At 38.8% G+C, this 27,963-nt stretch overlaps 1 protein-coding gene and 1 non-coding gene across 2 annotated transcripts; both read left to right on the forward strand.

The window, feature by feature from the left end:
• The first annotated feature begins 119 nt into the window (after nt 1–119).
• Nucleotides 120–27,900, forward strand: KPNA4 (karyopherin subunit alpha 4). Its single transcript, XM_069792828.1, has 17 exons — nt 120–552; nt 8,447–8,491; nt 9,327–9,416; nt 9,501–9,530; nt 9,617–9,669; nt 11,985–12,080; nt 12,207–12,292; nt 15,702–15,788; nt 16,916–17,085; nt 17,176–17,220; nt 18,591–18,722; nt 19,190–19,318; nt 20,961–21,065; nt 22,719–22,790; nt 23,478–23,640; nt 24,774–24,868; nt 25,986–27,900. Exons 1-17 carry the CDS (start codon nt 484–486, stop codon nt 26,082–26,084), a joined length of 1,566 nt encoding a protein of 521 aa, XP_069648929.1. The 5' UTR covers nt 120–483; the 3' UTR covers nt 26,085–27,900.
• Nucleotides 19,650–19,967, forward strand: LOC138687029 (small Cajal body-specific RNA 7). Its single transcript, XR_011326369.1, has one exon. It is a non-coding gene; the product is annotated as a small Cajal body-specific RNA 7 (non-coding RNA).
• Nucleotides 27,901–27,963: the final 63 nt, after the last annotated feature.

The following is a 27,963-nucleotide window of genomic DNA, read 5'->3' on the forward strand; positions in this document are numbered from 1 at the left end:
CCCCCCTCCACCTCCCTTCTGCCTTATTGGCCCCCGGGCTGAGGCACCGCGACCAATCGGCGGGCGAGGCCGGCCGGCCCAAAGCGAGGCTTGCCCCCTCTTTTCCCCTCCCCTCCCCTCCCCCCCCCCGCGCTCGCGCCGTTCCTCGCTACCGGCACGTTCGGCCGCCGAGCAGCCGTGGGGGGGGCGGCGGCGGCGGCAACGGCAACGGGGCAGCGCCGCCCCGAGCTAGGCCGGACAGCGGCAGCGGCGTCTCCTCGCCTTCCCTTTGCCCTCGCTTCGCCGACGCGGGCCTCAGCGCAGCGGGCCTTGAAGGCGTGAGCGCGGGGCTCGGCGGCCGTTCAGCGGCGCCGGGTAAAGGGGGATCCCGGCGGGCTCGGGCAGGGGCACGGGCCCGGGAGCGGGGCGGAGGAGCCGGCGCCCCGTCCCGTGTCCCCCCCCCCCTTCCCCCTTCCCCCTTCCCCTTTTCCCCTTCTCCCCGCCATGGCCGACAACGAGAAACTGGACAACCAGCGGCTGAAGAACTTCAAGAACAAAGGCCGCGACCTGGAGGTAACCGCCGCGGCGCCTTGCGGGAGGGGCCGGCCGGTCATGGCGGCGGGCGGGAGGGAGGGAGGGCGGAGGAGGGGGGGGTTGGAACCGCCGCCCGTGTGGCGTCTTTTCCTTAATCCGCCGGCGAGGGGGGCCCGCGGCGGGGCCGCGGCCTGCGCTGCCCGCCCCGCCGAGAGGCGGGAGCGTCGTTCCCCGCCGCCCAGCTGAGGGGAAGGGAAAGAAGGAGAAGGGGAGGCCGGGCGCGGCCGGGCCGTTGGGCGCCGCGCGGAGGCGGGAGCGCCGCGGCTGAGGGGGGCAACGGCCGCCGCCGCCGCCTGCCCGGCCCCCGGGGGAGGAAGAGGAGGAGGAAGGGGGCGAGGCGGCGGCTTCCCTTCCCTCCCCTCCCATCCCATCCCCCGCGGGGCCGGCCTGGCGTGGAGGGCGCTTGTTTGGCGTAGTTTGGGTGCGAGGCGTTCCGCTGGGGTTGGAGGGGTTGTTGGCCTGGGTGTTTCTGCCGCCTGCGACGGCCGTCCTGGTTCGGTACGGCGCTTCCCTTAAGGTCTCGGTGGCACTTAATAATCGCTCTTTGCGCTGAGCAGCCCCTAAAAAAGCCTGAGTCAGGGATTAGGGCCCAGCTGGGTGGTGTGCTGCGTGTCTCCGTAAGATACTCGAGTCAGTAAAGGAATTGATTGTTGCCTGCCCCTTACGGTGAAGATTATTATCAAAAAACTCACTTTAAAAAAAAAATACCACAAAGCAGGGCAAATATTACTATTTTACTGTTAGTTGAGTGTGGGAACAGCTGTGGCTCCGTAGTATAGAGCCTCTAAACTTTTTGGTGGCTGGATTGCCACATATGTTATTTGAGCTGTGAAGGTGCTTCCTCAACGCAGCAGAAGAGATAATTAGGGTAGGATTTCCTTAGTAAATATTCAAATTTTAAAATTAGGTATCAATCCTCACCCATGAACGCTTGGCCAGGAATGCCGATTGGCCAAACCTGTGCATCGTAATATTGTCAGTGTAGGATTCCCATCAAGAAATGGGTTTGGGCATTCTCGTTTCTGCTTTTTGCTAGCCTCAATATGTGTCCCTGTGAGGAGCACAGCAAGTCTAGTCCTTCACGTGAAGACAATTGTACAGTATTTCTTTTTCAGAAGTAAAAGATGCGTTTGTGTTGCTGTCATTCATTAAAACATCTGCCAAGTTTCCCATTTGGGTAATTCAGAAGTCAATAACACCTCGATTTTTAACTTCCCCAAGTATATTGATAAAACAGTTTATTATTGGGTTATGTACAAAGTTTGGTGATGCCAAAAATGTTGGAAGTGGGAATAATTACTGCAGTCATTGCTCTGTTTGCTAATAGGGTTGTTAGCTTTGTTAGTAACTACTTGCCTTGGATGTTAATTTGTTTTTCTATAAATTGTTTTGTTATCGAAGAGACAACCATGCAAGAAAGGCATCTTTAGGAAGGCGCACAGTAAAATGTTTGCTATCATAGTAGAAAATGAAATTAATGGGAAAATACAGGTTGGAATTCATCTGCACTTTCTCTCTTTTGGTGCCTGCATAGCGAGTTTTAAGGTAAGTCAGCTAAAGCAGGGAAGGTGCAAGATGAACACATGCAAGTAAAAAGAACACGTGTGTGTATCAGGAAGCAGGTAACCTCCTCAGTTTTTTTTGAACTTGCTGATAAATTTAAATGGCCTTCTACACAGTGAAAAAAACACTGTTAGGCCATGTTAAATTTTAGATATTGACATCTATCCAACAAATCCTGGAACATATGCTTGGTACCTAAAATAACTACCGTGGATGGCTATTTTTTATACAATAGCTGAGGCTTATGGCTGTCGTTCTTGCTTATTAACTGCTTACACATCACATTTTTCATTAGTGTGAGAGATGTTGGTAATGTCCACTTATAGCCAAGTATCCTATGGTAGCAACAGTTGCTAATGAGTATTCAGTTAGTTCATAACACCTGTGTTCCTGTGCTGCTTTTAGCAGAAAGATGTCTATTTACTTCACATAGGAAGCCAACATTTGATCTTTATCTCTTCCCCTCCTCCTGCCTCCTTCACTCCTCCTCCTTTTTATCTCAGCTGAAATTGTGCATTTAGCCGTTGGTTTCTTTCACAAAACTGTGATCTTTTTTCTTTTCCATGACAGTTTACCTCCATTTGCCATCACCAAACAAATAAGCACTTATTCTAGTTTTGGCGAATCCCAAATCAATAGATACTTCTAGAGGCTATGAAGGGGTTGCCATGTTGCAAATTACAAACTTTTTAAAAATGATACGTGTTGGTCAGATCAGACTATTGACAGTTATATTGCTAGCAGTTGCTGTCACATTGTACTTGCCTTCCAGGTCTTGCGTCTTCACAGAAGGATATTGTATATCTTACAAAAGACAGGGAATTTCCTGCGTTTTGTCTCCCTAAAGTGCTAAGCGTATGTTTAGTTTTTTGGATACTTAATGAGTTAAAGTTGAACTTTCATTTTCCAGTCCATATCAGTGTGCTTCTAAAAATACAAAACCTGGCCTTGAAAAAGGAAAAAGAGAAAAAAACAAAACACACACACCTGTTTTACATAAGATGTTTAGCAAAATTCCTTCATATGCTTAAGCATTGGGTAAACGTGCATGCATGGACATGTTATGTTGTAAACAATTGCTGCCATGTGTTTTAAGATGACAGATTGGTGGCGACACTGGGAATAGAGGGATTCATTGTGACCAGAAATACAAAATACTTCCTCATCCTTTTTTCTTATTTATAGTACTGCTCAAATAAATACTCAATACAATAAACTTCTTAATATCAGAAGAGTTTGTGCTGTGAGAGCAATAATTTGTAGCTAATACTAAGGCATTATCTCTAGGTAGTGTTTAAGATTTCTAGTCTAGTATGTGCAGCGTTCTGTTAAGGTCTTCCAAGATTTAAGAGTTGTTAGAGCTGGGGGGGGGGGGGGGGGAATTAGTATTGTTACAGCACAAAAAGGAGCTAGCCTTACAGAACTGCAGTAGTGGTCAGGTTTTTTTTAACATCCAAAACCAAAATCTTAGTTAAACAAGAGCTTGTTTGGACTCTTATACAAAATTATGCAAATGCTCATCTACTAGGAAAGCTAGTTAAGGTAACTTTGTTTCATCTTGTGTCTTCAATGAGGAACAGGTTTTCCTTGGGCTTTTTTTTTTTTCTTGAATAAGAAAGGATGAGCTGTTTTTTCTGTTTTATTGTGGGTATGGCTGTGATGATACCCAATTTTCTTTCCAACATTTGTTTTTAATTGTAGTACCATAGACCTTGGAATCAAATATTAGATCTTTACTATACAAAGGCCAGGATAAGTGCAAATTGTTCATTGTGTCTGCAGTAGATGTAGTTTTATGAACAGTTTGGTTTTGAGTAGTTGCTGTTTAGTACTGCATGTTAGAGGTCTTGAGTATAGCTTTGCTTCTGGGAATGTTTGAAGAGAAGGTTTGGGGTGGTTTTTTGTTTGCTTTGTTTTGTTTACCAGGTGATTCAACATTTCATTTTCTGTTGGTGATTGTTGTTCAAATTTGCTGCAGTGTTCAAATTTGACTGATGTTTAGGTTTTTTTGAAATGAAATAAATATTTCATGCATGTTCTTTCTTTGGAAATACTGGAAGAAACTGATGAGTTTCTGCTGGCCTTTTCTTCCTTGACTTGCCTGTGTTGCTGGGCAAGAGATTAAGGATTGCTTAATAGTGCCAGCACAGGAGAAGTGTCAAATAAATATTTCTGTTCTGTAATTGACAGACACGTGATGTGAAATGATGATAATATTGTAATGCAGGGTACTTCAAAACTAATTTTGGAGCAGCCATTGAATCTAGATGTTTTAAGATCAGCAGTGTCAAGATTTTAAGAGTTGTCAATAGAGTTCACTGGACTTGCAATACTCACAATATTTGAGAACACCAAGGAAGCTTCAGGGGATTGAAGGATCGGTAGTGTTATGAGATGTACTGGATATTGCAGGTAATTAGATCGCAGGTAATTAGAAGCTTTTCAACCTTTTTGTGTATCCCACACAAAATAGTTTGCTTGGGATTCAAATATGGAGCAACTGAAGAAGAGCAGGAATTTCACTCACTGAGTTAGTTAAAAATAGGTTCTTTTAAGCTGACTTGTAGTTCTGTGGTGAAGATCATGCATTTTGTCATTTAAAAAATGTACCTAGATATTTGTTTGTATAAGGCATTTTATTTGGCATGCACAGCTTCAGGGAAAAAACTAGAATGACAGCATGTGCAATGTCATATTGATTTTTATTTATTTATTTGTAACTGAGAGTCCCATTATAATTCTGAAGGGGGAATAGTTGCTGAGATGCATTTTCTGGTGGTATCTTGTAGAGATTGTGCTGGCTTTAAAATCCCACAGCATTTTTATCAGTGATGTTGAGAGTAGACTTTATTGTTCCAGTTTGCAAATGAGCTATGGTTAGTATAGGAGGGAAATAACTGTTAGAGGAGGGCCTAAATCACTTGATTAAACTGAATGTGGAGAGTATGGGTTTTTACCAAATCCAAATATGAACGTGCATGTGTGTCTGAAGGGTTATTTCCTTGTTTTGTAGTTCAGTGCCTTTTATACCTGTGAAAGACAAGAGGAAGTTTCTTAGTCATTGCTGTGGTCGCTGCACTGGATGTTCTGGGTTGTAGACTAGTCTTCTCCAACTGTGGTCTGCAAACTGGGTGCTTTCTGAGTAGCTAGTCTAATGAGTAAGCAGTTTGTGCACAAGGCTGTAGTAAGTAGGGTTTTAAAAAGAAAATAATTGAAAATGCCATCCAGTTCACGAAGGATTTTGGGGTTAAATCATGGTGTGTGTTTCCACACATGCACCCCTCCCCCCCCCCCTTTTGTCTTTTGTTTGTTTTGTTTGTGTTTTGAATCATAGACCAGACTAGTGCTAGTGTGGCGTAGCAACTTCCTAGGAAGGAAAGGTGGCTCAAGCAGCTCTGTTTTAAAGCAGCTGTTGCCTTTGCAGTTCCACAACAGAAAGTGTGCCTTCGGATACCATTCACTAGAATGAGAGGAATAGGTAAAGTACTACCATTAGTTGCATGCTGTCAGACCTTCCTGTTGTAGGTGCATAAACAGAGCTACTTGAGTGAAATATTTTATAATAGCAAAAAAAAAAAAACAAACCCAAACAAACCCCACCCCACAAAACAGTAAAGGCCAGGCTATGTGCATGATACGGTCTGAGTTTGAGAAGCAGTGGTTCAGAGAAAAAAGTGGAAGAGGGATCGGGACACATTAGCTGAGCACAAGCTCCAGGTACATGCTAGTGTACTTGGAAAGGGCTAATAGATCTGAGCTGTTGCTGAGTGTGGAGCATAGAACATTTGTTATGTTTCTGGCATTGTTGTGAAAAACATGAGAATGTATCGGGATCCTTCAGGCATCAGCTAACACAAGATTTTAATGATAAGCTTGAAGGGTTCAGTAGTGACTAATGGTCAGAAAATAGCCCTTATGATAAAACTTAAGCTAAATATAATTGCAGAAAGGAGGATGGAGGGGTAGCAATCATAGGGTGACAGAAATAGATTTGATCATTTGATTTTTCAGTGTAGCAAATGAAGAACAGGATCCAATGACTGAAAGAGCCACGTGAATTCATGCTGAAGTGATGTGTGTTTTTAAATTGGAGCACTTTCCAATGATCATTCTGAATTCTATTTCTAGAAACTTTTAAGTTGAGATTGGTTTCCTGCTCACATTTGTGTTAGTGCAAGCTGAGAACTGATTCAGAGAAGTCTAATGATCAAGTCAAATGTTATATGGAAAGGAGAATCTAGCTTTACAATACCTCTTGCCAAGAAACTATTATACCTAGGTTTCTGCCCTTTGAGCTGTTTTCCAAAAGACAAGACAAGTTGATCTTGAGTCTGCTTGTCATTTTAGTTTCTCCAAAATATCTATTCCATTTCTAGGCTGAGATGATGCTGCTGTGAAACTCCTTGACAGAGCTAACTTCAGTTCTTATTTGTTGTGCATTTTCTCTTCCTAGGAGGAAGAACAGTGACAGCTTGACCAGTAATAACTAGTTTGTCAACTGACTACTGTTTACACAGAAAATTATTTTAGTGGGGCCCTATTTTGGAAAATTGTTCTTAAGAGTAACTTCATTGGTTGCTTGTCTTTCATGTGAAGGCTTTTGTGAGTCCAAGGTATGCAGGTCCTCTTCAGAAGCGGGCAGGAATTAAAACCAAGGGCCTGTCAGCTTATGTCTGGAGAGAGAACATTCATCTTGTTCCAGCAGAGGGGTGATGGACTTTCAGGATTTTTTTTAAAGCCTGATCAACTGCATGTATGGTTTTTTCAAGTAAAGAAACTTCTAAATGACGTGCCTGAGGCTTTTTTTCTTGGAGTATTTGTTTTGGTCCCACTCACTTCTCCCTATATCTGTCATACACACGCATGCACGCATATATGCTTGACCTGAAGGTGTGTTACCACCTGAGTCTGAATACATTTCTTTTTGGGCTCACTAGTAATTGTAACTATTACTTTTTAATATCCTTTACAGCTTAATGTCCCTTTATAGTTGGTGTTCTAGCAATTCAGTCTTCTACTCCTTGAAAATGTACGTTGGGTCTTGCTCTTGGTTAGCAACAGCTTTTCTGTGAGCAGCAGTAATGTCATTGTTGAAGTCTGGCAGGAATAATCCTTGCAGTACAGCGTTTTGATAGGTATGCTTATTTTGTTAGGTTTGCAGTAACAGTTGTGGATTGGGAGGGCGTTAACAGTCTTGTGAGATCATCAGGGGCTTGGTACAATTCTGCAAGCTTATTATGAGAGATTTTCGTCATTTTATTTTCTTCCTGAAAATGCCAGGTTAGTAGACTTTGGAGAAACTACACTGAGCACTACATTACAAGTAGAGAGCAAGAGCCTGTAGTAGATAAGTCAGTTGTAAAGTTGCAGCATCTTTCCGAAGCCTCTAAACGGTGGGTGGTATCCAGTAGTGTATCAGCTTCTCTGAGAAGGCAACAGCACTTTGAGCACAGATAAATGACTATTGAGTGCTGCTTGCCTTCAGCTCTGTTCTTCAGAGTTGCCATTCATCATTCAGGTGGGATACATGTCTTTGCTGGCGAATCCTAGCCTATGCTTTCCTGGGTTCAAATTATGTGATGCTGACAGGCAGACTGGACTTCAGCCTCTGCTTTTCAGTGTAGCTGCATGGTTAGTAATGGGTTGTGCTCTTTGCTGGTTTCTGGCTGATCAGCCGGTCTGGGTAGTGTAGCCCAGGCAGCCAAGTGTCTCTGCCTGAGGAATCGCCTGATTCCCCTGCTACTCTGAGGAAGTAAGAGATGTGAGTTCTTAATTAGGTGTGTAGATAGGCAGTTGTGCTTGACTTTGATTTTACAGTTTTCAAGTTTACTGATAGGCCTTTTCATAAAAGTGGCAGTTTTGGCTGTCTTGGGGTTTTTGACTTGTGCTCTCTCTATGTGTGTATGTTAAAAAACCCTTGAATGAAGAAAATGTTATAAATGTTGGGCAAACTTAGTATGCTATCTGATAGTTTGCCATGGTGTTTATGATGCTTTTGGCGGTGCTGTTTTATGCACAACTCCTTCCAGCGTTGCCCTTCAGGTGACACTTGTTTATTCCTGGATTCCCTATACCCTTTTTTCTTCAACATGAAGACCTAGGAGACTCTGGTTTACTCTGAAATAGTGCAGGCAGAAATAATAATTATCTCCACTTCTTGTTGGATTTCTACATTTATAATGAAAATTAAATCCTGTGTGTACAATTACTGCTTAAAGTGTATGAACTTACAAATAGTTGTGCAAGAACTTTTCAAATTACTTGGTCTAGATTCAGAACATAACGTACTTTGATTTTTGATTCTTTTCAGACTATGAGAAGACAAAGAAATGAAGTTGTTGTGGAGTTGAGAAAGGTGAGATGACCTAGCTTTGTTCTTACCAAATGGGATTTGGCTATGTTGGTATTTCGGTAAAATTTAAGAGTTTGTGTGGTCTTCTGTAGTCCACCAAGAAAGACGATTGTTAAACTATGTATTTGTCTTGACTAATTCTGTGAAGGTACTTTGGTTTAGAAGGAAGTTCTAAAAGTTACCATACCTGGTACTAGAAGTTCCAGGATTTTTGCCCTGAAGAACATAATTTTATTTGTAATCTATTGAAGGGAATTCTTGCTTCTCCAGCTAGGTTTTTAATTTTAAAAACTTATAAAGAGCTTCTGTTTTTTCCTTTGAAAATCAGGTGTTCCTGCTAATCCATAGGCAGAAGGTTATTTTCTTCTCAAAACAGCATAGTTCAACACACAAGTAAGAGTGGAAGAGTGTATGTGTGAAAATAACACTGTTTAGAATGGCTGGAAAACCAGTTCTTGAGAAAAGTAATCATAACTTCAATTATTTTACTTCTGGGGTGAACAGAAAACTAGCCTCTGGGAATTGCCTTGTCTTGTTACAAATAATGACAAATAGGTTGTAATGTCAGTGTTGATGGATGTGTGCACACAAAACTTCCATCAACAGTAGTTACTGCTGTAAATAAAGTTGGATGGAGGATTTTTCTAGGAAGCAGTGATTTCCAAAATGTGCTTCTCTGCAACCGTTTCCAACTTCTTAAGTGTTGGAAATTTTGACAGTATCAATGAAAGCATGTTTATGATGCTTGTTTAAAACAGAAGCTTCTCTTCCCTTCTTAACACCCCTCACACCCCCTAAATCAAAGTTTTAAAGGTATTACATCATTTTTCTCTTTAAGAACAAAAGAGATGAGCATCTTCTAAAGAGAAGAAATGTTCCTCATGAAGATATCTGTGAAGATTCTGATATAGATGGTGACTTTAGAGTGGTAAGAATTAACTCTTGAGCGTATTTTTTTTTATGTACTGGAAACGCATTTATAATTTCTAACTGTTTTGTGTCTGTTTTCTAGCAAAACACTTCTTTGGAGGCAATAGTACAGGTAAAAAAACCAAACTTAATTGTTCGAACATTCTTCATGTCATGGTGAACAAACATGTGAAAAGTCTAAATTCTTTTTCATTTTAGAATGCTTCAAGTGACAACCAGGGTATACAGTTAAGTGCTGTGCAGGCTGCAAGGTAAGAACATGCTTTTTTCAAATACACTATTTTTAGTCTTTATCGTGCTCTTAAATTCAGAAAATGTGTTCTAGCTTAACTAGAAAAAGTATGTCATTTACTGATCTTAAAAAAAGAAAACTTGATAAATAGAACTTGACAAAAAAAGATCAAAATACCTAGGTCTTGGAAGTAGTCAGGATTTTCATTATGTACACATAAATACTAGGATTTATCTTAGTGCAATACTTGATGCTTCTCACAAATAGAGTAAAATATATAATTAGCAGGACTATAAAGTCTTTAGCTTTAAGTACAGAAAGAACTGGCATAATCCTTTTTCTAGTTTTGTCATGGATTAGGCCACTAAAACCACTTTTTCCTTTAAGAGGAATTCTGCATAGTTGTATTCAAGAAGTGATCCCAGTTCAAGAAAAATCCTTATGAGCTTTGCTTGCATAGATTTAGTATTTAACTGCTGTTTCATCAGCTACTGGGCTTTTTTTTTGTTGTTGTTGTAGCAGAAAGCTACAACTTTCTATTTGTTTACTCTCTGTGGTCCAGGGAGTTGATTCAAGTGCAAGGGGAGACTTCCATATCAAAGAGAAGTCAGGTGAATTGGAAGTTACTTTGACTTTGGGGAGTTAATGTATTTGAAACTGATATGGGAAAGAACAACTTCTGTGCTGATTTCCACTGGGCAACTTGTCTTCATTCAAAAGTTTCTTCAGCTCAGGGTAGCGTCATGTAGAACACCCTATTTACTACAGCTGATCTGAACCAGGTTAGACTAAAGTACACTGAATTAAGCCTGACCTAAAATTAAATGGGAATGTTCATATGGATTTCTTACTATTGTAACTATTTTTTTAAATTGAAAACTGATTTAAAATTAAAGCAGTGCAGTTTACATTATTGGAAGGTATTAAAGTATATTTTAGAGATGAAAACAAATGCTTTTTCAGTCTTGGTTGAATCTGTGCCATCCTTTGGTCTCAAGCTGGAACAGGAGGGAAAAATTGTGCTCAAGTCTAACCCCCAAAACATACGACTGGAATATGAGGAACAGAAAACTGATTAGAATTGCTTAAGAAGCAGCAAAACTCAATCCCCCAAAGCCTTAAGTTTTATTTGATTCTTGTAGCAGAGTTCTCTACCTGTTTGAGCAGGTGGTTTGTGAATAGGCTGCACTATCATTGTTTTGTCACTGAACGAAAGAACAAAAATCAGTATTAAGATTCTGTAAGTATGCTTTTGTTCCTTAATTTTTATAAGCTTGTAGAAGTAAATTGTCTTAACTTCTAAAAGGCATCTCCTTTACTTAATTGTAAGTTGAAAATGCACATCTGATTATTGCAAGTGTCTTCACATGATCTGTGTTCAGATCCTTCCTGTTGCGGTTGCTTAGTTTTCTGAGGTATTTTGTTTTGCAGTTCTGGGTTTTCTTCATCTCCTCTTTCCCCATTTTGCCCCCTTTAACACACCAGTGGTATCTTTCAGGATGAAGCAGCAGTGGAAAGTTGATTTCTAGTTACTGTGTTCTGTCAAGCCTTTCACGTGTTTGTGAATAGGCTGGTATATGAAGAGATGACTGTATGTAATCTCTCTTCCCATTGCTAGTGCAAGTTTGGTGTGGCAGCCCAAGTTGTCCCCTCCAAGAAGCTTCCTTTGTTCTCCTTAATTCCTTCGCTGCAGAAAGGTGAAGCTAAAGGGATTAAAAATTGAAACAAATTTGTACGCTTCTGTTCTTTGCAGTAGTACTTTGTGAAACCTTGCTCTCTGACATTATATATCCTTAGTAAAGAAGAAACAAATTTCTGCCTTTCCTGTTAAAGCAGCCAGGATCTGTTTATCTCCTTTGTTGGGTAGAGGAGGAAGAAGCTGCAGGAGGTGTAACTGAGTAACTGGTGATTTTTGTTTTACTGACTGGTAATAAACTTAAAAACTAGTCGGAGAAAACATGGTAACTGAAACAGGCAATGCTTCACTCTTTCGGTAGTTCAGTAATTTCAGTTTTGGGGATTAGTTATTTTCACTTAAAGTGGAGAAAACAAATCCTGCTTGGTCTCAGAGTATGAGACAGTGGGGAGAAACTTTCCAGCCCAGAAGGTAGTGCAGCACTGGAACAATTTGTCCAGGGAGGTTGTTGGATCTCTGTGCTTGGAGGTTTCTGAAACTCAGCTACAGGAAGCTGTTACTGACCTGATCTGTGTCAGCAATAATCCTGCTTTGAGCAGAAGATTGGACTAAACAACCTCCGGAGATCCTTTCCGGTCATGACTTCTCATTCTGTGATTGGTCTGTTAAGTCTTGTGTTTTCTCCTTTTCCTAAACAGAAAGCTGCTTTCCAGTGATCGCAATCCACCAATTGACGATCTAATAAAATCAGGAATATTACCTATTTTAGTGCACTGTCTTGAAAGAGATGACAAGTGAGTATTTGTAAAACTCAAAATGTTTTAATTGTTGCAAAAATTCTTGGTCTTTAGCTAATGTGCCTATGGCATCTGATTTGAAAACTTGAGTTACAATAATTTTTTTTTTTCCTTACTTTGCAGTCCTTCTTTACAGTTTGAAGCTGCATGGGCTTTGACAAACATTGCCTCTGGAACCTCTGAACAAACACAGGCCGTAGTTCAATCTAGTAAGTCCAACAGTATTTGATCATTGATAAAGCACGCGCTGTAGCTTCCACAAAAATAAGATCATCTGAACGATACTGTAAAGAGCATCTGCAGTTGTGTTCCTCTCTACCTCCAGCATGTTCACCAATCCATATGTTAGGGTTGGTCCTTTCACGCGATAGCCAGGATGGTTGAAATTGAGTTGTCAATCACAGGCACATCGCTGAAGGACCTGCCCATGAAGTCACCTGCCAGATGTTCTACCTCTTCTCTGGCAAGCAGCATCAGTTGAAGTGCACACCTGCTTTTGTTCTTAATTTTCTCAGATTTTAAATTCAGTTGGGTTTCCTCATGGTGAGTAGTCTCTTCTGGAAACTCACACTATTTTAGCAGAGTTGATACATGCTGGTTTCCAGTTTTAAAACTTAAAAAAAAACCAACCCCAAACCAAATCCCCAAAACACCCCAAAGAAACCAACGAAAAACTTGAAACAAAACCAACCAACCAAAAAAAAAAACCACCCCAAACCCTAAAAAACTCCCATGGAGGAATTTCCTATCTGATTGTGAGGAGGGAGGAAAAGATGTGGACCAAGTCCAGAGGGTGACTGAAATCAAACTCTCTTCCAAAATCAATTTGAAGAAAAACCACTGTCCTTCATATTTTGAGGAATCTGGAGCGTGGAAAGGAATTGTTGTTGGACTTTGGAATCCGAGTTACCAAGCAAAGCAAACTTTCTTCTGTACTCTAAACATGTCCTAAGTTGAAGTACTACTTCTGTTAGTAAAGCAGAACTAAGTAGAAAGTGTCTGCAGACTTTTTGAATTGAGTGAATAAAACAGCAGTGCTTCTTGAGACCCACAGAAGAATCAGACATACAGTAAAACAAATTTTTGTCTAAAGTCTAAGGACAAAATCCACAAAACTTACATTACGTGAGCTATCAGTAGCTTTAATGGTTGGAATTAGTGTTGTATTGCAGTGCATGCTGCTGATACCATTAAACATGCTGTGCTTCCAACAATGAAAATACACAGAATTAGGCTTGATCTTTTTGTGTGTCTTCTCCCACCGCAACCATCATATATTGACTTTTTAGAACTACTTGGAACTTTCATTCAATGTAGTAAGTACAGTTTCTAAGATGTGTGGTGGTGTTTTAAGTGTTGAAATGTCAGTGTTTGTTACATATGTTCCATGACTGAATTTTTCACTTCAGTGATCAAAGAAGATTGTTTATTTTTCATTGTTAGTGCTAAGCAGTTACAGGCCTCTCACAAACTGTATATTACTGGCTTTATATTTTGAGAAAATATGTATTCCTAAGAAAGTTCTTAGCGCTATCTGCTGTATTAAATGGCTGGGTGTGTTTCAGAAATCTTTAACTGGAAAAATAGGTTAATTATCCACAGCAGATGTGAAGAAATTTAAGGCAGGTGACTTCAGCTTAAAGGATTTTTTTTTTTAAATCGAATGTATGCTTTGAGATTGCTTTGGTTGCAAAATCAGTTGCCCTTTGCTTTTACAAACTCCTGTGTTAAGAGCCCATTAACTTTGGTATAGCTTGGATTTGACCATTATAGTATGTATCTTTGCTAATACTTTTAACTTTCCTTTTTCCCATCCTCCTCCTCCTTCCTTTCCCAGTTGCATCCTGAGTTTTCTTTTGGAAAGCTAATTAATATATACTCTGTCCCACACCTCTGATCTAGAACACTTCTTTTTATTTAAACCCAGTTTATCAATGGATTAAAGATGAGTGCCAAATATAGTAATTACTTATTTTCAGTTATAAACTCTGATTTAGCTAGGTCTGCATGTATGCACTAGTATTAGCCAATTTAATAGCTATAACATATGAAAGTGTGGTTTATTTCTTGTAATGATTTACTTCAATGAAAAAGATGGTCTGTTGTAATCTTTCCTAAAGTACTTATTAATATGCTTGCTGAGGATGTTTTTTCTGCTTGCATACAGGCATTGTGAAATACCTTTATTTAGTAGGAAATGAGAAATCTATTGTGATTTTTTATTTCTCTAGCAAAAATTTTTTTGCATTGAGAAAGAGTTGAACTAAAAATACTAGCCTCTCTTGAAATATGTGATCTAAAGTAAATGAGTGTTTCTTAAAGACTAAACTGTCACTAGCAAATCATGTAAGCAAGCACCTTGGAGCTGGGGATAAAAAAATTAAGGATCAGTTATCTAAATATGGTGCATGGAGAATGTGTTTGAAATGTTGGCTTAGCTTTAGTTCTAAATACTGGGAGCATTCTCCTGTCTGACACCAACGCAGGGTAGAAAAGTAGCTGACTTGATAACAATTGTGGAGTTTGTGTGTTGCCTTTTGAATGCCTTTCTAACAGCTCCATCAGTTTGCTTTTTTGTTGTTGTTGTTACATGGTGATAGCATTTGAAACCATCTCTTCTGTGGTGATCAGTTAGGTTATTCTGTTGTATTAGATCATGGGTCTCAAATTGAGTAGAGTCAAGACTTCACATGGAAGAATGCATCTGTATTAGGTTTCAGGAGACCAAGATGACTAGATTTGTAGAAACAGCTTCTTTTACTGTACACTTGCCTTCATAATGGTTATCAAAAGATACTGAACACAGAGTTTGGAAATATTAGGGAAAAGTACACAGTGACGTGACGCTTAGTAGTGCATCTGTATTGGCAGCAGGGGTTCTTTTGGTGCAGTTTACTTTGCATGTCTACTTGTGTATGCTCAATCAACAAGGCTTCCTCTTGGTAGAGCTGCAGGTGAAGTTACGTGCTAAGGCGTTGCCTGGAGCTCTGCACTAGCAATGTATACAGAACATCCCTCCATAGTTAGCTTTCTGCATGTGCTAGGACCAGCAACTGGCACAGACTTCACTACTAGTAAAGATGTGATGGGGGATATAGGGTACTGTGAGTTAGATTGAAACAAATTAAACCCCTGTACTTCCTTCTTACTACGTTACCAGTCAATAATGTAGATGTGTACCTACTGATTCTTGCGTTGGCCAATTTGAATGCGTGAGGTTGGTCTTAAACAGTTACTACTCTGCAGTTGGTTCTGATAGATAACTTAGCGTGGAATTTCTAAATGCAGTAAGTATAGCTACATTTGGAGTCCTGACAAGCTTCAGTAAACTTGTGAGACTTAGAAGCGAATTACATGTCAGGTTATTTTAAGAGTTGCTTTCATAATATACTGAAGGGCAGGCTCTGTAAGAAAGTGCAATGAAGGAAGAATTGTCTCAGTGTGTTTTATTTCGGTGTGATCTGGGAAGTTAGTAAAAGTTTTGACCAATACTTAACCAGGAGAAAAAATTTTCATGCAGTGCTGAAACTTTATTTAAGAGCTAATTATGTGAGCTATTTTGTCTTTTGAGAGATATATTTCTTAACAATTGCATGGCGTTTTGTTTGTATCTTTCAGATGCTGTGCCACTTTTTCTGAGACTGCTGCATTCGCCTCATCAAAATGTTTGTGAGCAAGCTGTGTGGGCTTTAGGAAATATCATAGGTTTGTGTTACTCCTGCCACTAAAAACTCCTAAGTTTCTTTTGGTATTGAATGAATAAACTAGGTAGGATTTTGTGTGTTAGAACTTGGAGATGTTCATCTGTGAGACAAAAGGCAGCTGTTAGACTGGCAGTTACCCCTGTTCTTATTCCCTTATTCCTGTTCTCTCTGTTGTGTATTGACAGTGTGCACCCAAAACCACACGCCCACACACTTTCTTTCCAGGTACAGGAAAAGGAATTACTGGCAAACAGACATGCAGATTGTTTAAAAAAAAAAAAAAAAAACAAACCTGTTCTGCATTGAGTTCTGAAATTTTCCCTGAGCTTGCATACATTGTGTTGAATTCTAAATAAGTTGTGATCATTTGAGCTTTCATTTGATTTTTCCTCTCCTTGTGCAAGCATTAGCTTTGTGGTTTACAGCCCTGACTATGTTTGTAGTGCTTGAGGACTAATTTTGGTCCTGACATACTGAGATTTCTACAATCTGATACTTTAGAAATGCCTAGTCCTTCTTAAGGAGCAAACCAACAAAATCCATTGTACTGTAACTGCCTGAAGCTGTTAGTGATATGTGTGCAGTACAATTCAGATGTTGCTTTCAAGGCAACTAGTGATAAGTGGGCAGTGGCAAAAGTATGTTTATCTTTCGGATATGAAGATGACAACATCTGTTTTCAGGCAATTTTCAACTACTCTTGAGATGTTTTAATAGTGATTATAAACTTTGTGAAGGGATTTTCAGGAATACATTGGGCTGTCAACTATTCTTGGTGATTTGGTGTTGTCTACCACCCCTTTCTGCTTGCCCACCACCACCTCAGCCTGTACATATGCTATAAATCATGGAACACTTTTCTGTTAAGAATGTAGCTGTTTTTAATGAGTCGTTCAAAAAGAAGCAATTAGGCAGGCAGCCACAGGTCCTACTAAAGCTTTATGTAAGTGTCTCTGACAGATGTATCTATATAGATATATATCTCTAAATAAATTTATATATGTCTTCCAAAGGCCCATGTTCTTTGCCTTTGTATGCATTTTAAATAACTGAAGTTTTAGGTATGCAGAAATCAGACTTTTTGTGAATGGCATTTTTGTCTTCATAATTCTTTGCTGTCTCAAACAGGTGATGGACCCCAGTGTAGAGATTACGTTATTAGTCTTGGAGTAGTGAAACCACTGCTGTCCTTCATCAGCCCATCTATTCCCATAACTTTCTTAAGAAATGTTACTTGGGTCATGGTCAACTTGTGCCGTCACAAAGATCCTCCTCCGCCGATGGAAACCATTCAGGAGGTGACTGAATTACTGTTCAGTGTAACTAAACTGAAGAGAAGTATCTGTCTGCCTTAAAAATAACTGTCACATGCTTCTTTTCCTCCTTAGATCCTTCCAGCGCTTTGTGTTTTAATTCACCACACAGATGTAAATGTAAGTAACACCACTTAGAGAGAGTTTTGTGTTCTGGTATGGGTTTTTTAGCTGAAGTACAAAGCTTGTCATGATTAACCTTTTTCTTTTAAAAAAAAAAAAAAAGATCTGTGATGTTCACTTTCATTATGGCAAACTTATTTTGATGTCTTTAACTGCTTATTTTTAAGTATCAGTTACAATTTTTGCCTGGTATTTCTCTGTATCTTTCTAAGTGCTTATTTGCTTGTACTTTCCTTACAGTTAAAATACAGTTTCAGTTTTATTTCTGTGAACATTGATTTACAGATAAATACAGGATTTTTTTGACTAGCACTTAAGTATGAGGTTGTAATGAATATCAGTGTAAATGAAAGAAAAAATAGTGTCTGCTGTATATGTAAAATGTTAGCTTTAGATGTAACTTCTGAGGTGTTAAATATGAACATTAGGTTATTTTAATAGTGAAGTAAATGAGTGAGACTTTACTGAAATAGATCAGCTTTTTGCCTAAACATAAGTCAAAATTATTTAAGATTAATTCTTTGCTTCCTAGGGAAGTTGTAGCTCGGTTGTCTAAGTTAAAGGCAACAGTGCTTTACCAAAATATGTTTAAATATATTAACTAAATTCTGCATAGTAATTATACTGTTCAATTTCTTCTATATAAGTAAGTGAAATTAAAGTTTATTTGAATTTCTTGAAATGGCTGTATTTGTGAATCAGTCAAGAGTTGTCAGCTGAAACAATGCTCACTCAATTTTTTTTGTAAGCTGTCACTTGAAATGTTCAGATTTACTGCTATTCAAATTGGCTTTTCTGTGTGTGAATATACACATGTATGCACACACAGAGAAGAAATTCAGTTCAACTGGTGGTGCATCAGCTGCACCAGATGTTAAAAAACTTTAAAGCTTTTCTTAAATTTTGTGGGGGAGTGCCAAGAGAAAAACCTTGGTGCCATGTAATGTACAGTTCATTGGTTTGAGAGTGTCAGATGCCCATAGTTTAATATTTGCTAAGGGTTTATCTTTCTTGCAGGGGTGAGTCTTTCATATCTCACATTGTCCGCCAGTACCTCATGAAAAGAGCAGATGTAATTGAATTGCTTTTATTATATCCTTCAGAATTTAAGCTGTAGTTAGCAGTTTAGCTGTTTTTTTAATCTCTGTGTATTCTTTGGAAATGGAAATTCTAGACCAGGTTGAACAGCAGTTGTATTTCAGACTTTGGTAGAGTGCAATGTATGAAGTTTGTAAAACAAAGTAGGTTTTTGCTGTATTGTGTCGATTCTGGCTTCACAATGAGAATTTTATATTTAATTTATATTATTTTTTTATAAGACTTGTGGTACTTTTGTACTAATTACAAATAAATGTTTTTACTGTTAGATATTGGTAGATACAGTCTGGGCACTCTCATATCTAACGGATGCTGGCAACGAACAGATCCAGATGGTGATAGACTCCGGAATAGTCCCTCATTTGGTTCCTCTTCTCAGTCATCAGGAAGTTAAAGTGCAAGTAAGTTTGGATGAATTTAAGGAAGTGTTGCTCAAAACATAATACTAGAGAAAGTTCATTTGTCATAGAATGGTTTCTGTTGGAAGGGACCTTAAAGATCATCTAGTTCCAACCCCCCTGCTGTGGGCAGAGACACCTTCCACCAGACCAGGTTGCTCAAAGCCCCGTCCAGCCTGGCCTGGAACGCTTCCAGGGAGGGGGAGTCCTGGGCAACCTCTCTGGGCAACCTGTTCCAGTGTCTCATCACCCTTATCGTAAAACATTTCTTCCTTATGTCCAATCTAAATCTGCCCTCTTTCAGTTTAAAGCCATACTTCTTGTTGAAGCTTAAAGAATACTTTTTCCTGTGTGGTACAGCATTTGCATAAAACCTTTTGCTTTTTTAACTGTTACTACTTGAAAGTATGTGCTCAACTAGAAAAAGTCTTTAATTAAGAGAACTCTTTAAACAAAGTGTTTTGTTTCAGACTGCTGCACTGAGAGCTGTAGGAAACATTGTCACTGGTACTGATGAACAGACACAGGTAGTTCTGAATTGTGAAGCTCTTTCACATTTTCCAGCACTTCTGACACATCCCAAAGAAAAAATTAATAAGGTAAGTAACTGCAAAGATTGCACCTGATTGATAACTTTTTTTATATTTGGCTTAGCTGTTTTGGGTTCCATGTAAGGTAGCGTGGTAGAGATTTGAGTAATTGACTACTTATGCCAGTTTATGGCAAGAGCAGGAAGGGTGCTGAACGTTTTCTTGAAGTTAGCATCTGTAGAAAAATCTCTAAGGAGCTGCAAACTTTTACTTGACAAGAATGTTGTTTCCTGGTTCTTCTACTTGAGTTTTAGTGAAATTAAAGCTTTATCTTGTAATTCTGGCTGTTGACTTCAAAGTTATGATATGTGAAATGTCACTTTAATTAAACTGACTCTCTTGGAAGTGATGAAATAGAGATAACTGGGTGTCTGTTTGAATGGAGTGTGTGTGATAAATAGAATTTAAACCAAGTTAAACTGGGGGTGGGGTGTGGGGAATGTGTGTGTCTGCGCATGTATAGAAAAGGCTTAAAGCGGGGGCACTGATAATGCAGTGCTGATTCCGGAGTGCATCTGAGGCATGTTGTTGAGTTCTGGGGTGCCACTTTACAACATTGCCAATGATTAAAGCCCAAAACAAGCCCACCAAAATAAGCCTAGGCATCTTAAATCTCTAACAGGTTCATAAATGAAAGTGATCCTGTGATCTGATCCAAGAGACTCAGTTGAATGAAATGTGAGGATTCCTGACCAAAAAGTTGTCATGCCAGATAAGTAGAGAGGAGAGGGGAGTTGAGAAGGAGTGATGGAGGCTTTCTAGGAAGGGAGAAATTTATCAGCTGTAGGATTAAAACAAGGTGATACTCTGAATGTACTTAAAATTTTAAGTGAAACTGTGTTATTTCTTGACTAATTCCTCCTTAAAAAAAGGTGTGTGGGGGGAAGCTCTCAATCCTTTTTTTAAGATAAGAATCCAGATATAGTCTTCGGCTTAGTTCCAAATTTCAGCTGTTCAGGACTGGAGGGGGTTGGGTCTACTGGGGAAAAGCTCTCTTCTTACACACTTTCCTAGGCACCTGCTGTTGGTTATTGCTGGAAGGAGAGAGTCCTGGGCTTATGGACAGAATGATCAGAAAGGGTCATGTACCTACACAGTATTCTTGAAAAGCAAGCATTTAAGTAATAGGTGTTGCATTTTCTTGATGATTGACACTAAGAGGAGAATCATTGTGGAGCAGGTAAAGAACATAACTGTCTTCTACCACTCATGTCTGGAAAACATGATGCTGTAATGCATACTCACCTGGCCATCAGCTGAAAAATGCTGTAGCATTCGTTCTCAGTAACAGAATCAACTATGAGTGCTCATTTGTAGCCTTGTGACTTTTTATTGTCTCCAAATAATTTTTCCTTTTAATCTATGGATTTGGAATATTTGGTTGTAACTTGGTAACAAGGAAAGACTGGAGAGTCTTGTGGAGTCTTTTGAGGTGAGACTGCTGCTTTGCCTGTTCTATGTCTAGTCTACTTACTAGGAATTCAGCTACATACAATCAAACTAATAGAATATTTGATTGCATTTAAGATTGGCTAGTGTATGAATTGCAGATCTAAAAATGTGCATGTATAAAATCTTGCTGGAGTGGAAATAAAATATGATATAGAAGACTATCTGAATTAATAATTTCTCACATCCTTTTATTTTGCAGGAAGCTGTGTGGTTCCTATCTAACATCACTGCAGGAAATCAGCAGCAAGTTCAGGCAGTAATAGATGCAAACCTTGTTCCAATGATAATACATCTTCTAGATAAGGTTAGATAACAAGGATTTAACAGTTTGTTTCCTTAATTGGGGAAAGTGACAGTGAATTCCTTGCTTCATATTTTACATCATACTGTAAATGTGGGGGGCAAAGGTAAACTATACCGTTGAGTATTTTTTGTATGTTGCAAGATAAAATATATTACTGCTGATATTCTTTTGTGAAGTGCTGTGAGATGATGAGTGCCAGATGTATTGGGGAAAGGAAGCAGATCGGGGGATCTCAGGCCCTTTTAAATATCATTTAAATTCTTTTTCTCACTTTGTAAACAATGGGGATGGAATTCTTTACTCTCATCTGTGGTGTGAAGAAGTCTGGATGGGAACAGCATTGAGTTAGTTCCCAGTGTTTTGGGAAAGCTTAAGGTCTTCATCCTTTTATCCTTGCGTTATCTGGAAACATAAGGAAGTGCTCAACAGTGACACTTATTAACCTGTTCGTGTTACTGCATTTATGTAGTCTGAGAGTAATCCAGGTAATGATCTGTGAAACTAGATGATGGGCTAGGGTTGTACCATCTATTTTTTTAAACAAGTAAAACCACATCAACACAAAATAGGTGGCCATAGAAAATAATAGCTTTTGTGTATTCAGAGTTTTTCCCATAGAAAAGCAACACGCTGTATGGATGTATGCTTCTTTTCAGTAATATATGAAGCTTGTTGAGATAAATGCTTTTATTACCTTTTTTTATTAAATAATAAAGTCAAGTAGTTGCTTGGAAATGAACGCTTCGTAATGCTTTTCTCACGCTTTTTCAGAAAGTCTGTCATTGCTTGTTGAATACTAAGAGGTTGAATGCTAATGGGCCATCATTTGGGACTTCAAATACCTGTATTCCTTTTCAGTTGTTGGCATTAGTGTCTTTTAAAACATTAGTTTCCAAACCACGTTGTGCTCCCAAGGATCTGCCTCGTGAGAAAGAAGGGCGCCTAAAAGCATGTTTTTAAACGGGAACAGTACAACATTTCTATCTTTCAAACATTTTCTACTTTTTGCTTTATTCATTACTTGATTTTTCTTCCCCGAAGTGTGGAAGGAGGCCAGAAATACCAACCTTATGATGTGTTCAGCTGTGACAAAGATGAAGTATCTTGCTTCAGTGTAGAGGCTGGGGTTGAGACTGAAGAAATACTTGTCTTTTCACCTAAGTAACATATAGCTGTTCACAAATAGTTCAGTTAACTGCCAATGTATTGATCACTGAGAAAAGAATTGGAGATATTTCTCTCTAAATTTAGTAAGCAGACTTGAGTTGACTAACTTTGGAGGCAGACACAGTTACAGTATTTACAGTGGTTTATCAAAATTGACACTTACTCCTTATCTCGCACTGTAATACATGACAGCTGTTGATAAGGAATGTGAGAGCATGGAGTCCTACAGTTTTTACTTACATTGATGCAAACAAACTTCCCTTCCTCTGGTAGATCGATTTTTAAAAACATGGTTGCAGGGAAGGGATGAACAATCTGTGAGTAAGACTCAAACATCTACAGGATTTGTTAGTTACTTTCCCTACTTAGTAAAAACTGATACGGTGATACCATGCAGAATGGACTGTAACAAACACAAGCTTTTACTAGAATACTACATAACATAAAAACTGGAATGATTATTTCTATTTATGGTTGTATTTTTAGGGTGACTTTGGTACTCAGAAAGAAGCTGCTTGGGCAATAAGCAACTTAACGATCAGTGGAAGAAAAGACCAAGTGAGTAAAACCTTAAGAAAAGGTCTGTTAACTAGCATGGGTGCATTTGAGAGTACATCAGCTGATTTGTTTAGACTACTTCTGTGCCAGGATTATGAATGTCTGTATTCCTCTCCTGTTCACTAACTCTTCCCTTTTCCACGAGGGATTTAAGAGTGAACTTCCGTTGTTGTTTGTGGAATGACCTGAAATTAGGAGTGTCAGTGGGGATTTGGATGGAAACTCTTCTGTTAGGATGGCCTCATAGCTATGAATGACTGTGTTCAGGCTCTGATGAGATTCTTGGTCATTCAACATCTCTCTATTTTTCTACTTCTATTCCCCTATGGATAAGAGTGTGATAATTATAAGGATAGTAGCCACTGAGTAGAAATAGACTAGTTTCTTGTAAGCCCAGAATATTAGATTGGGGGGAGGCTTGGGGTGATGGTGTAATTCATCAAAGATGAGGTTGAAGCTCCTTGTCCAATACTGAAAAATTCACACTACTTGTGTGTTCTAGTCTTGAAATATATCTGTAACATAAATGTTACCTTTTAATGCTTCAAAAGAAGAATTTCTGAAAGTGACTGGTACAGAATACTCTTACCTTGTTGGGTAACTTTGAGTACTTTGACTTCATTAAACTTGTTTGTGTGTGTGCTTCTGTCATACTCCTGATTTAACTGTTTGCTTTTTTCCCCTTAGGTGGCATACTTAATTCAACAAAATGTAATTCCTCCCTTTTGCAATTTGCTGACAGTAAAAGATGCGCAAGTTGTGCAAGTGGTTCTGGATGGACTAAGTAATATATTAAAAATGGCTGAAGATGAAGCTGAAACCATAGCCAATCTTATAGAAGAGTGTGGAGGTATGATGCTTAATATTTTGGTACTGTTTTTTCAGAAATTGATGGTTTGGCTTCTTATCTACATGTATATGCTGTTGGCTTTATCGTGTGTTGGCACAGGTGCTTTAAGCAAACCTTTTTTTGAAGTGACCTTTTTATGCCTATCAGGTGAATATACTTGGCTTTTCCTAACTGATTAAGTTCATGATCAAGTAAAATGTGGAGGAGCTTGGATAATGGCAATAAGGTTTATTAGGTGCGAATTTTGTAACAGTCTGGTGCACTTGACAAATTAGTTTCCGTTAATGTAGGGATGATATGCTTACCTTAATCATGCACAAGTCATGTCCAGGTGAAATGTGGAGGGGTGGCAAATTCTACATACAACAGTTGCAGAAATATGATAGCTTTAATTTCCTAATAGCTTTCAGACTTTTTCTGTATTTGTTGCTATTTAAATTGACTGAAATTCTTCAGGATAAAATTAGTGATATTAAATTTGGGCACAGGTAAAAAAACCTGGCATTTTGTTAACATGGAGTTGAATAGTCTTTAAAATACAAAATCTTGAGGGAAGCGGGGAAAGCTTAATCGATTGGTGATGGTGAGGGAGGGTGAGAAAAGAGGTGTTCATGCCTAAAGCTTTGCTTGTCAGAACTTCAAATATATTTATAAGCCTGCATGCTCTACTCATGTCTGCCAATATTGTACTGGAGCTACTTGCTGTATAATCAAGCTATAGGTCAGTAAGTGGTGGCATGTGTGCCACCAACAGTATGTGGATTTGGAATGTCACAGCTTGGGGCTATCACAGCAGGTGCTGAAAAGAGGTTTTTGTGAAAAGGGAGTATGTCCTAGTGCTTGGCCCTCACCATATTTCCATAGATTAGTTTAACCAGGGAAGTGCTATCATTGCTGGAATTGACTTTTTTTTTGTTATGGTGTATGTATTCCTCAACCTTTAATATGTTTCCTCAAATCTCTAAGAAGCTTTTATGCTTTCAGTATGTCAAGTGATGTTAACAGCATCTTATTCGTAGTCACTCTATTCCTAGATTTGGTTTTAATTACTTTGTATGATGAGGCCTGAAGGAGAGGGAGGTTGTTTTGCCTGAACTTAGTAGTTTATTACATTTCTTGTGTATTTATTGCAGGCCTGGAGAAAATTGAACAGCTACAAAATCACGAAAATGAAGACATCTACAAACTGGCTTATGAGATCATTGATCAGTTCTTCTCTTCAGATGATGTAAGTGTGTAATAGCTCTGCAGTCTGCTTTTGTTATTGTCTGTTGATATTTATAAATATGGTTCAAGATAAAGGCAACAGCTCTAAAGCCTGCTCTGTGACATTTGTTTTGTTCTTCACTGAAGAATGAGCCCTTTTTTGAACCTGTTGCATTTCTTGTCATTCTTTATGGTGAAGTATCTAAAGGTCTGATGGCTAATTTAAGACTTGCCTCTAGGGAATAAAATACTAGGCTTTGAATAGTTCTTTTAACTGTCAGCTTCTGACTAAGCTTGACATTTCACATTTGATAAGCTCCCTGCTGACCTGAGTACTGAATCTGAGATTCTGCTTCTTAAAAAACAAACTATTTTGAATATTTTGGTAATTTCAGAGGTAAGGTGTGCTGATCAAGAATGTTGTTTTCAGATTAAACATGAAATGTAAATCAAATGAAGGCTGTAGATTTGCATGCACTTTAAATCATAAAAGTTAATTGCGGGTAAAGGAAATGCAATCATGTCAGTGTGTGTCACAGTGAGAGGGCTTTCCATTTGGCTGGAGAACTTTTGGGAGCACATTACTGCAAAAATGGTAGAGCTCAGTTGCATTCATGCCCTACTGTCTGCACTGAAGTTTATTTTGTGCTAGAGTTTAACTTTTATATGAACAATAAGACATAAGTCTTGTTTAGTAACTCAAACTTTGCATATACACCAGGACTTGGAATTTAATCTAGTGTCAATGCGGTAACCTGTATACTACCTATTAAAAACAGAAACTGCCGTTTCAGCTTAATCCTTACATGATTTAATGGTATTGGTCTTCTCTTAAGAACTGTGACAGTTTATAAGCTGGCAATAAGGATGATGCATGACTGACAGAATGCTTTCTAGGAGTGAAAACTGCATAAATGAGAGAGACTTTTGGGTGCCATGTAGCCTATGTACTAAATATAAGCTAAATGATTTTGGCCTAAATTACTTTGTCATTATAATGCTCTTACTGAATTTGGGAGAAGAATGGTGAGACTTGATGCAAGGAAGTAGATTAGGTGAAGAGATAGATGCTCTTTAGGATTGTCCAGCTCCTTTTTAGTCTTTCTGTTCCTACTCATGATGTTCTTGTTCTGTTACAGATTGATGAAGATCCTAGCCTTGTTCCAGAAGCAATACAAGGCGGAACATTTGGTTTCAATTCATCTGCCAATGTACCAGCAGAAGGGTTCCAGTTTTAGAGTGGTATTTTGGAAGTTAGGTACAATGCAGCACTGAATAAAAAAAAGGTTTGATCCATCAATCTTGGCTCATGGGATCCGCTGCTGCATTAAATCGGGAAAGAAAATGTGAAGATTTCATTTGGAATCACAGAAAAGCCCAAATGAAGTCAAGATGGCGAGTGGGTGCGAGTGAGAATGAGTGGCAAAATGTAATGAAAAACTTCACACTGAATGCTTATTTAGATTGTTCAAAGAAAAAGGGCTACAGGTCAAAGATCTTCAGTGCCTGAGAAGGAACAATGACTTACTAGAGCAATTGGGGGGAAATGCAGTACTATCATCATCAAGCCTTGTAAGCATAAGAGAATAGGATGCCCATATAAGTCCAAGGAGAATGAGCCCAGGCCTTGCTATGAAGCACCGTGTGAATGGACAACATTGAATGAATGTCTGGACTCGATGCTGTGGAGCCAGGCTCATGTTTCAAATACGGGGCTCTTCAGTCCTGAAGCAGGCTCCTAGTCCTGGAGTGGCGTGTGTACGAGAGTATGGTTGTGATGCTGTATGTGAACGCATGCAAGCTTGATTTGCCTTCAGGGGGCTGATAATAAACCTAGTAAATCATCAAAATGAGTTCATAAGTGTTAACTTACACTGGACACAAAAACAAAGACCGGTTTAGCAGCAGACTCTGGTTTACTCCTGCAGCCTGTGTTTCTTTTTTGGTTGGGTTTTTTTTTTTTCCCCCTCTTATTTTTCTTTTAGTTATTTTTCTTTCCTGTATGGCTTATTAGTTGTTTGTAAAGTCAGAATTTCAGGAAGGCTTCCCTGTGCATTTGCACCAGATGAATGTTTGATGTTATGAAAAGCTTTCCATATCATCAAAACTAATTTGTAGATTTTTGCATGAAAAAAGCATACATTTCCCTTCAAATAGACTGTGTTGCAGTACACAAGTTGCCATAATAGTAGAAAGCAGTAAAATGTGGTAATAAAATCTCATCCTTTTCATTTTCAAAGATAACATGAAGACCTTTGCATGTGGTAATCTACAGCATAGTTCATTTTTAGATTTTGTTGAGTCCTGTAACCAAATGTTTCCGTTGTGGTAGAATACCGTGCTGTGTTTCAATGTTACTTGTTTTCAAACTTTGTTTTCTATGAAAATGATATGGAAACTTCTAAAAATGAAATTTGGTGCATATGTACTGCCGAATAAAGACCGAAAAAGAGGTGTGAATAGATGTACAAATCAAGTCATGGTTTGAACACCTTTAATATGCCTAATCCAATTGTTTTAGACTCTTTTTATCTTAGATGTAGGCAGCCATGAACAATCTATTTTGAGCCACTTTAGAGAGAAAACTTTGTATTTTTAAAACTTGCACAAAAAGGATGCAAGTGTTTTTATAATTGGAGTAATGCCTCAGTTTTGAGGTTCTGCACACTAAATTAAAGGTGACATTACAAATTTGTACAAAATGAACTCTTTATAAGGTGGCTCATTGTAGGAAATGCTGTGCCTTCCCCTTTGAGCACAAGTGTTGCATGAACAACAGTTTGCTATAATAAAACATACCAGATTAGCCACCATTAGCATCTATATCTACCTTGTGTTTTAAAATCAACTGGTAATTCTGAAACACTGTAGAATGGATAAAGATTATTTTGTGATCATAACTCTTTGTTGGACTAGAGTATTTTTGCAGCATTCCTTGTCATCAGAAACATGGTTAAAGTTTAAAACTAGAAGCAGCGGAAACTAGCTTGTGAAATTTATCCAAGTAGAGTGCAGGCTAGGCTGTCTTGGGGAAATAAACATTAAAACTTGCAACAGTGTTGTATTTGGTGTGTCTTTGTATATATGCTCCAGTTTTCATCAAAAGGTGCAGAAGAT

Source organism: Haliaeetus albicilla, chromosome 9, assembly GCF_947461875.1.
Source record: "Haliaeetus albicilla chromosome 9, bHalAlb1.1, whole genome shotgun sequence".
Taxonomy (NCBI): Eukaryota; Metazoa; Chordata; class Aves; order Accipitriformes; family Accipitridae; genus Haliaeetus; species Haliaeetus albicilla.

Coding starts and splice junctions, on each gene's coding strand:
- KPNA4 (XM_069792828.1), top strand. CDS start 484: ATGGCCGACAACGAGAAACTGGACAACCAGCGGCTGAAGAACTTCAAG. Junction 17,221..18,590: donor TTCACCACACAGATGTAAAT/GTAAGTAACACC, acceptor TTTTACTGTTAG/ATATTGGTAGATACAGTCTG. Junction 24,869..25,985: donor AGTTCTTCTCTTCAGATGAT/GTAAGTGTGTAA, acceptor GTTCTGTTACAG/ATTGATGAAGATCCTAGCCT.